We start from the raw sequence: 18,275 nt of genomic DNA, 5'->3' as shown, positions 1-18,275 counted from the left end.
TGACCCATATTCGAACTCGATCTAGATATTGTCTAGATACAACTTCTGACTAAGTTTGGTAAAGATCGGATGAAAAGTATTTGAAAAAGAGAGCGGACACGAAAAGTGTGACAGACAGAAAGACAGACGGACAGACAGACAGGCTGACAGACGGACAGTATGAAAACTATATACCCCCTTTTCTTCGAAAGGGGGCATAAAAAACTGTAAATAAGGCTGCACTCTGTGAAAAGGGTTTTAATTCATGTGCGCAGTATTTCCCCCAGATTAACCTGTGCAGTCCGCATAGGCTGATCAGGGATGACACTTTCTACTTTTATTGTAATTTTCGTTGAAAGAAAGACTATTCTTGATGAAAATTCAGTTAAGACTGCACAGGCTTACCTGGGATGACACTTTACGCACATGCATTAAATCCCCTTTTTACAGAGCACAGCACTTTTTTTATTATACTTTAAGGTGGTTTCAAGGGAAATATCAGTGAACACAAACTGATAATTCACTATGTTAAACAGTGAAAATTAACTGTGAAATGACATTGTTTTATTATGTCATGATGTCATTATATCAGTGCGAATTTCCAGTTTGAATACAAATTTAAAATACTCATTTGTAAACATAAAATTAAAACAAGATGTGTATGAGAAACACAATGTCCCCCTATATGATATTTGACCTTGTAGGATGACCTTGACCCTTCACCACTCAAAATGTGCAGCTCCTTGAGATACACACGCATTTCCAATATAAAATTGCTAGCTTCAATATTGCAGAAGTGACATTACATGCACACTTTTGACCCATATACTTGACCTTGAAGGATGACCTTTACCTTGACCTTTCACCACTCAAAATGTGCAGTTCCATGAGATACACATGCATGCCAAATATCAAGTTGCTATCTTCAATATTGCAAAAGTATTCATAAAATAATCGATTTGGGCCACATATATTTGACCTCTGACCTTGAAGGATGACCATGACATTTACCTTTCTCCACTCAAAATGTGCAGCTCCATGAGATACACATGCATGCCAAATATCAAGTTGCTATCTTCAATATTGCAAAAGTATTCATAATATGAGCGATTTTGGCCACCTATACTTGACCTCTGACCTTGAAGGATGACCTTTCACCACTCAAAATGTGCAGCTTCATGAGATACACATGCATGCCAAATATGAAGTTGCTATCTTCAATATAGCAAAAGTTATTGCAAAATGTTAAAGTTGGCGCAAACAGACAGACCAACCAACCAACCATTAGACAGGGCAAAAACAATATGTCCCCCACTACTATAGTGGGGGACATAATAACATTTGTTGGATCCTTTGTAATATCAATTTTAATTCACTTGTGATCACAGAAAAAAATCTATATTACACAAAATCCGACAAATATCCTCTATGTATTACATATAAATGTTAAAAAGTCCATTTGAATACACCGTTACAGTACATGTTCATATATTGTGTATAACATGCAAGTTTACAATAATATTCTATTGTGAAAATAAAATTTTGAACATTAAATAAATCATACAGAAATCAAACAATTCACTCATTAAATAAATTAGTTATTGAAAAAAAGAGTTTTTTTAAGGGTGTGTAAAAACTGGCCATTTTTGAATAATTTGACAGAGTTCAAATAAATGTTCCTGATATGACCCCTGGTCTTCAAAATATTTTGCATAATTATACGCCACTGTAGTTCCCTCCACTTCGCAAATCACATTGTCATGCTAATCACCCCATTATGCAAGTGTTAAAAGCATCTGATTTTGCATCATTTGTATGGGTTACAAATTAATGTTTCATGGAAATAAGGAATGTAAGCCATAACTACAAGGCGGACCTGGTTTAAGGACAGACTTAGTTTTGTAGAAGGATTAGGTGCCAAGAATAAAATCCTGCTTCCAAAGATCATCAGCTGAATTTCCATGTTGAAATGTGAATGGATTTGGTGTTGGATATGATTTCCATGACAAACAGATTTATGGTTATAGACGTTAGCCCTTTGCATGCTGGAATATTTGTAGTCTGCTAAAATGTTGTCTGCTGAATTTCTAAAATAAGCATTTTCTTACTTTTTTTTCAAAGAATACTATCAGAATAGCAAACAGTTTGGATCCAGATGAGAAGCCACAGAACGTGGCGTCTCATCTGGATCCAAACTGTTTGCAAAGGCCTTTAAAATTCGGTTCCAGCACTGAAAGGGTTAGGGAAGTTCTGATACATAATGCAGAGTTTCAGCCCCTCTCTAAGAAAACCTGGCCAGTGTTATTTCACCATATTGAGAATTGGACCCGGTCCCTTTATATTGGAAAATGTCACATTGTTTTGACATTTATTGGGTAATAATTGTTAATAAAATTTTGCTAACAAATACTCAAATACTAAGAAAACAGTGATTTCAATATGACGTTTACTAAGAAACTTATAGAGCGTTTTAAGATATAAACTAAGCGTTGAGACTTATTGAAAAAAACAATTTGAAAGAAAAAAAAACAAAACTGCTGGTTTAATGCATGTGTGTAAGCATGATAGTAAAGTATTGTCCAAGATAAGCCTGTGCAATCTGCACAGACAAATCAGGACCTACAATTTCCGCCTTAACTGATTTTTGCTAAAAAGAGACTTGATTTAAATGAAAAAAAAACATGATAACAGTAACAGCGGAAATGTTGTCCCTGATAACCTGTGTGAACTGCATTACTCACATTCATAAAGCCATATTTTCCCAAAGTGAGGCTCATACGATTTGACAAAAGACAACAAATGCTAGAAAATCACACCAGAGTTGTATAAGGACTATTAATATTACTAGGTTTATGAGGAGTAACAGATGATGACAAGAAAAAGCATACAGAAAATGTGTGTTACCGTTGCAGTCTCTCTAAACAAATCAACCGACAAGAAACACAGCAACACAATGGAACCAGGTTTTCGAAGTTTACGATATTAATTATAATGATTGTGCAATCTCAAACAGCATGTAAGCAACCTTAACATAAAATTTCAGCTTAACACCTCCATACAAAATCAAGTTATTGAGCATTAGAAAACAGTGTTTTCTATTGTGAATAACAGTGACCTTGAACTTGATCCAACTGGTCCCTAACACAATCCCAAACTAGGTCTGCATGTAAGCTATCAACAAACGCAATTTTAAGAACAATACCAAACAAGAGCACAGCATAACGGGTGCCACGCTTGGCTGCAAAAGCTTGTCAGAATTGCCTTTTTTTTTAGAGGTCACAGCGCAACCTTGACCTTTGACCTAGTGACCCAAAAATGGGTGTGGCGTGTAGAACTCATCAAGGTGCATCTACATAAGAAGTTTCAAAGTTGTAGGTGGAAGCACTTTGATTTTAGAGCCAATGTTAAGGTTTTAAAACGACGCCTATGGAGGACGGCAGACGACGAGCTGGCTATGAAAACAATCCAAAAACAGCAAAGCTAAAAAAAACTGAAGATACTAAGAGGACACGTACAGTTGTTCTATTATTAGTAACAGTCACCTTGACCCTAACCCAACTAGCCCCAAATTTACTCCCATATAGGTCTGCTTATAAGCAACCTGCATAGAAAATTCATTTACATGAAACCATTTTTCTATTTTTATTATCTGTCACCTAGAACTTAACCTGATTGGCTACTGATGACTAAACATAATTACTCCAAGTTTTCAGACACTAAATTTTTCGGACAACCTCTTTTTTAGCCAATTTTTTTTTTTTCGTGGCTCTTAATTTTATAGTATATTTTACAGCGCTATTTAACCACATTTCGAAACTGTTTTCAGGCCTTTTCTGCCCTATGCAGTAATTTTAGGTATTTGTTAGCAAAAAACAACAACAATACTTTAACACCAATTTCCATCTGCAAGTTGAAACAACACAATTTTCCCAATCAAATGGGCCCTGGCGCTTTTCCCAAAATGGTAAAAAAAAAAATGCTTAGATTTGCACAAAATAGGTACTCTGTCAGGGCCCTCAATCTATCAAATCTGCCGCCGAATTTCGGCGGCAGTCCCCCACCTGAAAAGTATACTTTTTTCCCCTTTTGGGGGGAAAAATTCCCCCTAAAAAAAAACAAAATAATTTTTATTATTTTTTTTTTATTTTTTTTTTTAATAGAAAGATGTGTCTCATGATTATTATATCTCAATTCTATTTCAATTTAATATTTTCAAACATACTAAATTATGAAAAATGCAATGAATATAGTGCAAACATGTACAAATGAAATAATGAGAGAGTAAGTAAAAAAATCCCCTTAAAAGGGAAACGCCGCGAAAATTCCCCCTCCTAAGGGCTGCGGACCCCTTCCCCCAAAGTAGTGTGCGGGCCCTGTCTGTTGAAACCACTCACATTGACCAACATAACAGAATGATGTAAATGGCATGAAAGTTCCTCAATAATTTCCGCACCTTAATCTAAAACCGCTTGTTTATGGGCGTCTCATTATTATGTTGATTGTATTGGCAAACACAGGAAATATATAGCTTGGTTGATTACAAACGTTGGTCATTTCCTGACAAAGCTATTAACGTCCATCAGCTGCCAAGAAAATGTTTAATCAGTATATTAACTACATGTTGGTTTCCATTGTCAAACAATACTACCTCAAAATGCATCCCTAGAAAATTGTTTAGTTATCACATATCTTTTAAAACATTTGTTTACACAATTCCTAATTTGTTTTAATTACCCGTATTGCACATTTTATCCCATCAAGAGGACAAATAGGCATACAGTCACTAAACTGAGACTTTCATGAATTATTTGAACAAACTTGGTTTACAACCACCTATGTTATATCCCACACACCATACCTCTGTTAAGGCCTTGCATTTTTAGAGGAGCAGCTTTCTTAAGTTTTCACTAAAAATATATAAGAAAAACAAGCCACCTAAGAAATTGGGCCAAATTTGAAACCAGGGGCATGATTTGAACAAACTTGGTTTAGGACCACCTAACCATGTTATATATCTCACACCAAACCTCTGTCATGGCCATTGAACAAAACAATGGGATGCAATTCACCTGAACCTTGAGTTTGGACTAAAAAAAGGGGATGCAATTCACATGAACATTGAGATTGAACAAAACAAGGTGATGTAATTCACCTGAACCTTGCAGGGTTTTTTCTACTTTTTGGGAAGATAGCCCATGGCTTTGGAATTGGGAATTTTATCGGCATTTTCCTGAAATTGGGAAAATAAATTCATTAGCCTTTTTTTTCACATGAAAAGTCCACTGATTAGGGAAATACTAAATTTGATATAACTCTTTATAATCATTCAAATTAAAAGAACAAAATCATATAATACTTTGTTAGATGTAATTGAATTGAAATTGAGATAAAATACGCATTAAACTTCTTTCTAAAAAAAAAAATTGAATTTTTTTTTGGGAAATTGGGAATTTTTGGCCACATTTTTGTAAAAAAGTATACTTTTTGGGATTGGGAACATAGCCGAATTTCGGCTATAAAATCGGGCCAAAAAAAAACCTGCCTTGAGTTTGGTATAAAAACAAGGGGATGCAACTCACATGAACCTTGTGTTTAGACTGAAAACAAGGGGATGCAACTCGCATGAACCATGTGTTTAGACTAAAAACAAGATGTGTTTGTGGAACACAATGTCCCCCTATATGATGTTTGACCTTGTAGGATGACCTTGACCTTGTGAAGGATGACCTTGACCTTGACCTTTCACCACTCAAAATGTACAGCTCCATGAGATACACATGCATGCCAAATATCAAGTTGCTATCTTCAATATTGCAAAAGTATTCATAAAATAAGCGATTTGGGCCACATATATTTGACCTCTGACCTTGAAGGATGACCTTGACCTTGACCTTTCACCACTCAAAATGTGCAGCTCCATGAGATGCACATGCATGCCAAATATCAAGTTGCTATCTTCAATATTGCAAAAGTATTTATAAAATAAGCGATTTGGGCCACATATATTTGACCTCTGACCTTAAAGGATGACCTTGACCTTGACCTTTCACCACTCGAAATGTGCAGCTCCATGAGTTTCACATGCATGCCAAATATCAAGTTGCTATCTTCAATATTGCAAAAGTATTCATAAAATGAGCGATTTTAGCCACATATATTTGACCTCTGACCTTGAAGGATGACCTTGACCTTTCACCACTCAAAATGTGCAGCTTCATGAGATACATATGCATGCCAAATATAAAGTTGCTATCTTCAATATAGCAAAGGTTATTGCAAAATGTTCAAGTTGGTGCAAACAGACAGACCAACAGACAGGGCAAAAAAGATATGTCCCCCACTAATATAGTGGGGGACATAAAAAGGGGATGCAACTCACATGAACCTTGTGTTTGGACTAAAAACAAGGGGATGCAACTCACCTGAAACTTGTGTTTTGACTAAAACAAGGGGATGCAACTCACATGAACCTTGTGTTTGGACTAAAGCAAGGGGATGCAACTCACATGAACCTTGTGTTTGGACTAAAAACAAGGGGATGCAAAAATATATACTTTTTCCCATTGGGAATGGGGCAGATTACCAGACCTGATTTTGAATGAAAAAAAAACAACTGCCTTAGATGAAAACAAGGGGATGGAACTCACCTGAACCCTGTGTTTGGACTAAAAACAAGGGGATGGAACTCACCTGAACCTTGTGCTCGCCAACCACAAACCCCAGCACTGATGTACCCTGAGTCTCATTCTCACTGATATGGACCACAGTACTAGAGTCAATCTTGAGATCACTGCTAATATCCGCACTGTTGATGAAGTCATTGGTTTCCAGATCTTCAACACGTTTAAGTTTCCTATTGCCAAGCTCGATAATGGAGCCTTTCATGAAATGGTGTGGATACTTTAGAACACTCTCAGGGACTTGACGTTCCATGCTCACATCCCCTCCAGTATGTTCTATTTTAGTTCTTTTAGCCGATGGCTCATCTGTGTTTTTGAAAGCACTATGTGGGTTTTCAGTAGGAAAGGAACTAGTGGCGTCAGAGGGTCGTGACATTCTTTGACGTATATTCCCATCTCGACTGGAAGGGACTTTGTAGTTGTAGTACTCATGCTCACGCCTCTGACTTGGAGATTCCCTTAAAGTGGATGAAACAGGGGCTCGGGATGGTTCAGCAAAGCCTGATGGGAAAGTAAACTGATGGGCCTTTTCATCCTTGAGAACACCTGTACTGTATCGCCTCTGACTTTCACTCTCATGTTCCCTTTTGTACCGCAATTCGTCCCTCTCATGAGCCATGAGCCCTGAACCATATCCTTTTTGTGCCGGAACTGAAGCTGGTATAGAAAACGGATGAATTAATCCAGAACTAGCTGGATACGGGGAACGTGGAACTTGTGACTGAGCAGCATTTCCTATGCTCTGTAACACGGCCGAATAATGGCCAATGTGTGGATCTATTGCTCCTTGCATTCCACCGGTCGTATACTGTCCATAGTACGCCCCATAGGCAGGGCCGGTCCCATGAGAGCCGCCTGTGTACAACGGGGAATACGGGCCCACCGCTGACGAACCTGCACCAGTCGGTGAGTAGGTAGCCCGGTATCGCTGTGTGTCCGACAGTGTCTGTGGTGCGTGAATGGATGCAGTCACAGGGGGACCTGCCCCAACCGAACCCGTCACAATGCTCCGAGTGTTAAGGTGCTCGTGCAAGGCCAGCGATCCAGAACTGCCGACGCGTCCCAGTATCATCCCCTCTGCTGCAGCGACTTGGGGCTGGGCCTGACCCTGGGCCCCAGAACCATCTGTTAGACGATGTAGATTTGAATTTCCTCCCCCGGCAGAGCTGCCTGTCATTCTATTCCTATCAAAGCCATTTGTGCCTGACATCCGCCAGTTACTGTCATCATCATTTCCATGAAATTTTGCCAAATTTACACCTTCTTCTAAGCATTTAGCTTGAAAATTAGAGTTGATGTCTTTCTCAATATTTTCAGCAGGCGGCTGATAGGGAGTGGACGACACGCTAAGTAGAGCAGCCTTCAACAGTTTGTTCGGATGTGGTTTATTCAAATTCGTCAAGTGCCCACACGGATCGGCCGCAGTTCCAGAGCAGCGCAGGTCATGCTGGAACAGGTTGTCCTTTGTCAACAGCAGAGGAGACAATTGTGTGGGTTTGCCTTCACAGGTCGACCACACGAGGGCTGCACCTGTCTGAGAAGGGCCGCTGTCGTCACTGGGAGGCGTGGGCGAGACAAACGGCTCAGAGCACAGCAACGACTGAGATTCCTCTCCTGAAAAGAGACAAGAACATGGTATAAGCAAAAAAGACTTTTAATCATTATTTTACCCATTTATGCTAGTGGACTCTCCCATCCTTCTAAATTGGATCAATTTATTTTCAATACTAGGGATGTCTAGTTTTCTATATTTAGAATATTTCTTACAGAAATTCCTTTAAGCAAACAGTGCAGACCCTGATGAGGCGCCGCATCATGGATGGCACAGTTTTATTGTTCAAGAAAGATGTCAAAATCTAGCCTCGAAAAAACAGCCCCATGTATTTCGTGTAAATCCTTTGTACTTTTTAAAAGCACGCACAAATTAGACTTCATGTAGAGTATCACATCATTCTTCCTTGTGGAAAGCATGGGCTTCAAATTTTTGTTAATGCTTAAAAACTTGGTAGTGAATGGGAGACAACTAACTCTTTACTTTTGGATAAAAATTTTGTAGTGAATTTGTAAAAACTGTGGAAACTTTTCATCTTATTTAATAGCAAGTCATTTACATGCTAATGTGCAAACTTTGTTAAGATAGGTCAGTATTGATCTAAGACATTTACAATTATTGTACACACCTTCATCATGTGGGGACTTGGTGTATTCAACAGTTCAAAGCAAAATCAATTTATTGTTGTCAAAGGTGACACACAAAATGACCTTTGATGTTGGGCAAGTGTTGTAAATGTTTGTTGCACTACACAAGCTGGAATATGATGTACAATGAGTCCAAACTGGATTGATGAATGTTGAATTATACTGAAAATTAAATTAAAATGGGTGAAAAAATGGGGTCCACAGCAAACTCATGAACAATTGGATATCTCAATATAGGGGACAGCAATATGATGGAGTTGCACAATATACACTGTCACAACAAATGTATGAAGCACCAGCGCAACTTTAACAAGAGATGTGTTTGTCAGAAACACAATGCCCCCTAATGCGCCGCTTTTTCTTTTTTTTGACCTTTGACCTTGAAGGATGACCTTGACCTTTCACCACTCAAAATGTGCAGCTCCATTAGATACACATGCATGCCAAATATCAAGTTGCTATGTTCAATACTTCAAAAGTTATTGCAAAACTTTACTGTACAGTAAAGTTTTGGGACAGAATGACAGAGAGAAAGACAGGCCAAAAACAATATACCCCCCCGATCTATCGATCCGGGGGCATACAAATATGCACCAGTGAAGCTATTTAATTTTGCACTAGTGCAACTATTCAATTGTGCACTAGCTCAATTATTAAATTGTGAGCTAGCCCAACAAATTGATTTTTTACTTTCCAACCCATTATATTTTACATTTTGTAAGAATCAATGTTAAAGCAAGATTATATCACGAATAAAATTCAAGATATATTTGGGAACACTTTTTTTTATTTACAGTGTATTGATTTCTCTGTTACTAATCAAGCAGTAAATATAAGCACGTCTGTTAATGATACTGACTGAGAAAAAGGTAACCAATTGTAACCAGTCAGAAATTTTACACCCAACATAACATGTGGACTGGGCCACCACACAGCAATTATCATGTCAATCAAATATCATATCAGCTATATTAAGCGGATCATCTAGCAGTTTCCTTCACCATTCAACCAGGTTTTGTCATCACTGGTCACCAGTACACAATGTTAGGTAATCAATCATCTCAGTCAACTAAGTTTGGTTGAAATATGAGTAACCATTAAACCAAGTTTGGTTAAAATATGAGTAACTATTAAACCAAGTTTAGCAAGAATTAGGGACCAGTCAAGGTTTGTTCAATGTTTTACACTTTTTTTTGTCAGAACAATGGTCGAGTGGCTACTTAGGGCAGAGGTCTAAGAATCCGAATGTCCCTGATTTGAATCCCGCTCAAAACATTGGAAGGTCTACTTCTGTAGACCCAAGAGTATATATGGGTACCTGTGAGATAAACAAGCCCATGTGCTGTGGCTGCATCCTGCATGGTGAAGTCATTTAACTTAATTGCAACCCAGTTAATCTTCATATTTCCAAAACTTGTCATGAATAAAAAATTAGCCATCATTATGTGTTTTTAGAGGAAAAATTAAGTGACAAGCTGATTATAAGGACTTTTTATACTTTTAATTTAAGCGACCACTATTTCCTTGTTAATAGAGGTTATAGAGTAAAATTTATCGTAAAGACCTACATTTCAAGCATGTCTAGCCTCCAGCCACATGAGGTTGTCATACCATAGTATAACATGAATCATCCCCCATCTCATTTTTAACATACATTCTTGAGTACTTTCCATGAATCAGTTAACACTAAGTAATAAATACAAGTACTAAGTGAGTGATTTTTTTTATTAAACAAATGTTGAAAGATGACTTGGAAAAATGTTTAAAATAAATACTGTAAGTTGTTTTATGTGATCTCAGTTGTTTGACTAACTCTTTCAGTGCTGGTACCGAATTTTGAAGGCCTTTGCAAACAGTTTAGATCCTGATGAGACTCCACAGAACGTGGCGTCTCATCAGGATCCAAACTGTTTGCTATTCTGATAGTATTCTTTGAAAAAAAATCGAAGAAAATGCTAATTTTAGAAATTCAGCAGACGACAATTTTAGCAGACGACAAATTTCCCAGCATGCAAAGGGCAAAATGAGCTTTCCCTGATATTATCCTTTAAACCTGTATACAGGCCAGATATCATTTAATCTGTTCAAGGTAGATGAGAGATGGTAAATAAGTACACATCCTTGTTACTTTTATCTTTTTAAAACTTGTTAAAAGTGCACTATGATTACGTCATGCACTATAATTACATGATTTAGAATTATAAATGCTTCACTATTTTGGTAAACAACCATTATATTTTTGTTTAATTTAGTACTGGAGTTCATTAGTACCAAAGATTTCGATGAAGTAAATGAATTTATAATTAAAAACACTATTTACCTCGCTATGTATATTATGGTGGTTGATAATTTGTTAACATTAAAAGAATATTTCACAAAGCTGTGGCAACACACCACTATAGCTAATCAGGAACAGACAAACAATAGTGCCTGCAGTGGACAATGAACTATTTTATCAATCTGCTATAATTACATGTTTCAATAAACCAAAAGAGACCACTTTCAACTTGAATAAATGAGTACATGTATACACAAGAAAGAAACAAATTTAAGTAAGGCAGAGTAAAAGTTAATTATAAAATGTGTCCATTTAATTGTGCATAATGAGACAAATGAACAATTTATTTAAAGTAACATTTATACTCAAAATGAACGAATAATTTGCAAAATATTAAGTAAATAATGTTTACCCATAAAGCAATATAGCAATTGCCAAAATTTCACCGCTAGAATGTGGTCTGGTAACATTGATTTAACGAAATACAAAATGCTCGTTTGTGTTTTTTTGTTGCACAATATATTCCGTTTTATTTTTCTGCAAAGATATCGATTCATACGACACACAAACAATAACATGGTACATGAACAATAACATGGCACATGAACATGTGTTGAATATATTTTCCCGCAAAAACTAAAAAAAGCATTTTGTATCTCGTTAAATCTATGTTACCAGACAACATCCAGCATTGCAATTGTGACTTTTGCTATAAGGAACAGTGATCTGTATATGTTAACTTTATGTTTCGCAATATTGCATGAAATATTTGTTAATTTTGAGTGTTTATGGGCTTTTATCTGTGCTCAATTAACATGTTTTCAATCCATAAAGCGAAATATTTATCAATTTGGAGTAGTCCATATAAACGGACTCCCAGAGCCTTTGATAATTTTTGCTATGGCGGCTCTGGCAGTCCATATGCACCCCTTCATAAACATTGGTGCAGTTCAGCGCAGTGAATCCGTGCGCTTCACTAAACAGAGGTCGTTCGAGACAAATTGAGGAAAATAATGAATAAACTTCATAACATGTTAAACTTACCTGAATGGCAACCTACGAATGTTATCCTTTGCATGCACCCTATAAAAACACGACGATGTTTGAACACACTTTTCTCGCTGACATGTTTATGTTTAAATTTGAAACAGTGTATTCTGTATCGAATACAACATCGTTATCGATTTTATAGGCTGGAGCACATAACCCGACATGCAAAATATTGGTGTACTGCGACCTAACCAATATTGGGTCAATTTTCCAATATGGCGGATACAGCGTAAAAAACAAAACCTAAGTCAATAAACTCAATTATTTCTTGCTATAATGGTACCATTTAGAAAAGTTTGTGGTTTAGATAGGTAAATTTTAATAAGTTTTTGCAGTTTCAGTGTTCCTTAACCCTTGCATTGTTGATAACATTTTGCACCCATGGAAAAGAGAGAGCGCATTGCAACTCTCAGCCTAAGCTGAGAGTTGAATTATTGCAACTACTATTTGGAGATAAACACTTTCACTAACTGACAGGAAGCATAATTCAATTATGATTAACTATATCCTTGTTTCTTTAAGTGCACCAATCTAGATACCATTAGTTAAATTTAAAAGAACTACAAGAAAGGGACAATATTACTTACCTTAACAAGCTCAGACCATGTGAATATTGTAACCACATTCAAATATCCTTCAATAATTCAACCCCACGATTCTTAAGTAGCATTCCTTTTTATGGATCAATTCCACTTACTTAAACGCCCTGTGTCAATTTTACAAATACTACACAACAAATACCTTATTCACCACAAAGAAGACCGCAGTATTTTCTGTTATAAATATGCCAGGTTGACAGCATAAGTTACAATACATGTGGCCATTTATCAATATGCACTGAAATACAGCAAGTTGTATTCATTTTTCATTAACAAATCGGTACATATCCCTCCATGGATAAAGGTGTAATGAATTCAACTTCACATGAACTTGTGACTTATGTTATTAGGTCTCCCAAGTTTATATTTAACCAGTCAATCAGCCTGCTATGTGTGTTAGGGTATGTAAACATTTGACCTGCATTTAATAAGTTTTACCTGATGTGCCCATTAAGCAGTCAAGACATTTAACCTTTTAAAGTTACAAGCACAGTGTGGTCAATTATTGGTTTAAGAACTACCACTATGAGTGAGTTTATTGGCTGGCTGCAAGTAGTACAGTCTTAAGGTCAAATGCATAACAGAAAGTCTGTGATTTTACGCATTCTTTTGTATATTTAATTTAACATTTAACTGAATCAATACTACTTGCATGTAACAAATGGATAACTTTTTTTTTTAACGCGACATTAAATGTTAAACAAGATCGTGCAAATTCCTGCATATCCGTAGTACAAGTACTAGAACCGTGGCTTTCCGTAGTATATCCTAGGAATAATTGTAGCTAATACGTAGCGTAACCGTACCGCTCCGTAGTTCTTCGTATCAATCCGTAGAAGTCTTTGAAAATCTCTGGTCCTACGAAAAGGTACGGACGACTACGGTGTCGTTAGGAACTAGTACGGATCAGTACGGTTTATAACAGACTGATACGGATACGCTACGGTTGATAAATTTGTAGCATTTGTTTTAACATGTTCAAAATTTGTCAAGTGTCGCTACGGACATCCAAAAACTACTATGAATGATCACTGATCAAGTACGAAGAGCCACGGTCCAGTAAGGACAGCTACGAACTGTGCCGAAAAGTATTCATAGCTTGTTCGTAGCTCTGATTCGTGACAGTGTAACCGAGGCATTAGGGACATGAAAGCCCTGTTTTACAATAAACTGCTGCACTATTGGCAATATTCTTTCTCTATACATTACAGATTGACTCTTTTGTACATGAATACATTGATTTGGACAGACAATTAATGTTTATTTCAGTTGAGCAATTTTAGTTCAATATTATTAATATGTGCCTTACAACACATTTAATAGAGGTGTGAAACTGCATTACTTTAACTGCATTGTTCAAAAGTTGAAATGTTCAATTACAAATGTGCTAGTACATGGTAATTAGGCAATGAATGAAGCCATGTAGGATAAGTTTACAGAGTAAATGGTACAATAGTTCTTAAGTCACTGCAGGGCAAAAAGCCAAAATATTTGCGTGGATCACATGTCTGTACACATTGAATCAATGTATGCATACATACTTAAATTTGGCCATGAGGACAGGCTGCACACAAGTATTTCATTCAAGTGTTGTTTCATGTTACCACAAAGCAGCACTCTAATTAAAATACTACACATAAGGAAAGGACATAATTAATGAAACCAATATTGCAAAAACTGTCAATGGTATTAAAGGTTGTTGATAATAAGCAAATGTCCATTCAATAACTGTTAGTAAAAGTAGATGTCCACAGATGGTACGGAATACAAAGCAATTTCAATTTTATAAAAAGATTTGGCAAAAATCACACATCGCCAATGATTAATCCCCAAGGTAAAGGTGGTATTTCAGCTATAAAGTAGGCAATTTAATAAGGTACAAAGAAATATTCAATTAAAAAAAATCTCTCGAGATATGATATTGGATAAAATCACAAAAATGTATTGCAAACTCATGTTTGATAATTGTGTTTGTTAAATTAAAATAATTCAAGTTTAACTGGCTTCAGTTCCAAGTTATATTTAAACTCAACAGGTGACATTCACAGGTGTTCTGAAATTTACTTTAGTTGTATTACCAGCCACACAACCACTAACAACTTTCAAATTATATGTAATTGATTACATCAATATGGTTCAAATTAACTGAAAATGTAGGAGATAATTTGCAGCCTTGGGGTTAAAGGCTAGTTAAAATAGCTCCTTTCCAGATTGTGAAAGTGTGTTATTCACTGATTTATCTTGTTTTTATCATTCAACTAAATTGGAATCCTGGCAAATAAGAGAAAGCACTACAAAAAAGTAAATTGTAGCCTGCAGTTGATCACTTCAAGGTATGCAAGTTCAGTTAATCAGTATATTTTAACTGACCTATCTTGCCAGACAAATTTAATTACTGTTGCCTGTGTCATTTCACCTAAGATGAGTATCTATAAGACCCAATTCTTCTCATTTCAAACTGTACCAGGAAAGTTTTTTAGTACAATTAAATTCCATGGAACAAGTTAAGAATGTAAGTATGTATACTTCTGACTCATTGTCCGCAAGTTATCATTTGAGACATGTCATGCAAAAATGGGTCTTATGCCATACAAGAGGATATGAAGACTGGGCTGGAGCTACACTGGCCACATACAGCATAGGACCCATTTTTGCACGATGCAAGGCATTTAATTTACTATATATTTTAGTTAAAATAATTTCTTAATACTAAATTTTAAATGTAATTAAATATGCGAATGCAATTTAATATGCATGTATTGCAATTAAGTCAGGGATGCCCTCGACCCTCGCACACCTATTCACGAGGACAATAAAATGTATTAACGGAAAAAAAAGAAAAAACAAGATGCGTTTGTGAAACACAATGTCCCCCTATATGATGTTTGACCTTGAAGGATGACATTTACCTTGTGAAGAATGACCTTGACATTGACCTTTCACCACTCAAAATGTGCAGCTCCATGAGATACACATGCATGCCAAATATCAAGTTGCTATGTTCAATATTGCAAAAGAATTCATAAAATTAGCGATTTGGGCCACATATATTTGACCTCTGACCTTGAAGGATGACCTTGAGCTTTCACCACTCAAAATGTGCAGATCCATGAGATGCACATGCATGCCAAATATCAAGTTGCTATCTTCAATATTGCAAAAGTATTTATAAAATAAGCGATTTGGGCCACATATATTTGACCTCTGACCTTGAAGGATGACCTTGACCTTGAGCTTTCACCACTCAAAATCTGCAGCTTCATGAGATACATATGCATGCCAAATATGAAGTTGCTATCTTCAATATAGCAAAAGTTATTGCAAAATGTTAAAGTTGGCGCAAACAGACAGACAGACCAACAGACCAACAAACAGACAGGGCAAAAACAATATGTCCCCCACTACTATAGTGGGGGACATAAAAAGAATATCAGTGAAACTGATAAATGCTCCCCGATGATGCGCTTTGTCAATCTATGTGTTAATAACCACCTAAACAAGATGTGTTTGTGAAACACTATGTCCCCGTATATGACGTTTGACCTTGAAAGATGACCTTGACCTTGACCCTTCACCACTCAAAATGTGCAGCTCCATAAGATACACATGCATGTCAAATATAAAATTGCTAGCTTCAATATTGCATAAGTGACATTACATGAGCAATTTTGACCAATATATTTGACCTTGAAGGATGACCTTGACCTTTCACCACTCAAAATGTGCAGCACCATGAGATACACATGCATGCCAAATATCAAGTTGCTATCTTCAATATTGCAAAAGTACTCATCAAATGAGCGATTTTGGCCACATATATTTGACCTATGACCTTGAAGGATGACCTTGACCTTTCACCATTCAAAATGTGCAGCTCCATGAGATGCACATGCATGCCAAATATCAAGTTGCTATCTTGAATATTGAAATATTGCCAGTGTACATTAAATGAGCGATTTTGACCCATATATTTGACCTTTGACCTTGAAGGATGACCTTGACCTTTCACTACTCAAAATGTGCAGCTCCATGAGATACATATGCATGCCAAATATCAAGTTTCTATCTTCAATATTGCAAAAGTTATTGCAAATGTTAAAGTTAGCGCAAACCAACAGACCAACCAACCAACAGACCAACAGACAGGGCAAAAACAATATGTCCCCCACTACTATAGTGGGGGACATAAAAATCTATTATTAGCCTCTGTGACCTTGACCTTGACCCAGTGCCTCAAACCTCATCAAAAGGTAGAGGTCCATGCAAGGTACCTACATGCCAAATATGAAAGAGATCGGTAAAGTATTGAAGGTGCTATGAGAAACTGAAACAAAAGTGTGACGGAAAAATCTATTATTAGCCTCGGTGACCTTGACCTCAGTGACCTCAAACCTAATCGAAAGGTAGAGGTCCATGCAAGGTACCTACATGCCAAATATTAAAGAGATCGGTAAAGTATTGAAGGTGCTATGAGAAACTGTAACAAAAGTGTGAAGGAAAAATCTATTATTAGCCTCTGTGACCTTGACCCCAGTGACCTCAAACCTCATCAAAAGGTAGAGGTCCATGCAAGGTACCTACATGCCAAATATGAAAGAGATCGGTAAAGTATTGAAGGTACTATGAAAAACTGTAAAAAAAAAAAGTGTGACACGAAATTCTATTATGAGCCTCGGTAACATTGACCCCAGTGACCTCAAACCTCATCAAAAGGTAGAGGTCCATGCAAGGTACCTACATACCAAACATGAAAGCGATTGTTAAAGTATTAAAGGTGATATGAGAAATGGTAACAAAAGTGTGACTGAAAAAGTATATTATTGTTAGCCTCGGTGACCTTGACCGAGTGACCTCAAACCTCATCAAAAGGTAGAGTTCCATGCAAGGTACCTTCATGCCAAATATGAAAGAGATCGGTAAAGTATTGAAGGTGCTATGAGAAAGTGTAAACAAAGTGTGATGGAAAAAGTATATTATTAGCCTCGGTGACCTTGACCTTGACCCCAGTGACCTCAAACCTCATCAAAAGGTATAGGTCCATGCAAGGTACCTACATGCCAAATATGAAAGAGATCAGTAAAGTATTGAAGATGCTATGTGAAACGGTAACAAAAGTGTGACGGAAAAAGTATATTATTATTAGCCTCAATGACCTTGACCTTGACCCAGTGACCTCAAACCTCATCAAAAGGTAGAGGTCCATGCAAGGTACCTACATGCCAAATATGAAAGAGATCAGTAAAGTATTGAAGGTGCTATGAGAAACTGTAACAAAAGTGTGACGGAAAAATCTATTCATAGCCTCGGTGACCTTGACCCCAGTGACCTCAAACCTCATCAAAAGGTAGAGGTCAATGCAAGGTACCTACATGCCAAATATGAAAGCGTTTGGTAAAGTATTGAAGGTGCTATGAGAAACAGTAACAAAAGTGTGACGGAAGGAAGGCTTTACGGAAGGAACTTCAAACTGGCAACTATGTGCTCCCCGAA

General features: G+C 36.8%; 1 protein-coding gene across 2 annotated transcripts in view; it reads right to left on the bottom strand.

Moving 5' to 3' along the window:
- Window positions 1–18,275, bottom strand: part of LOC127844727 (uncharacterized) — an 88,279-nt gene that overhangs the window by 9,926 nt on the left and 60,078 nt on the right. For both annotated transcript variants that reach the window (XM_052375167.1, XM_052375166.1), the window contains exon 3: window positions 6,670–8,273. In XM_052375167.1, the coding sequence (XP_052231127.1) occupies window positions 6,670–8,273 (1,604 nt within the window). The remainder of the gene's footprint in view (window positions 1–6,669; window positions 8,274–18,275) is intronic.

The sequence above is a fragment of the Dreissena polymorpha genome, chromosome 9, assembly GCF_020536995.1.
Source record: "Dreissena polymorpha isolate Duluth1 chromosome 9, UMN_Dpol_1.0, whole genome shotgun sequence".
NCBI classification, from domain to species: domain Eukaryota; kingdom Metazoa; phylum Mollusca; class Bivalvia; order Myida; family Dreissenidae; genus Dreissena; species Dreissena polymorpha.
The sequence above is the reverse complement of the archived record's forward strand: the minus strand, read 5'-3'. Positions and strand labels throughout refer to the sequence as shown.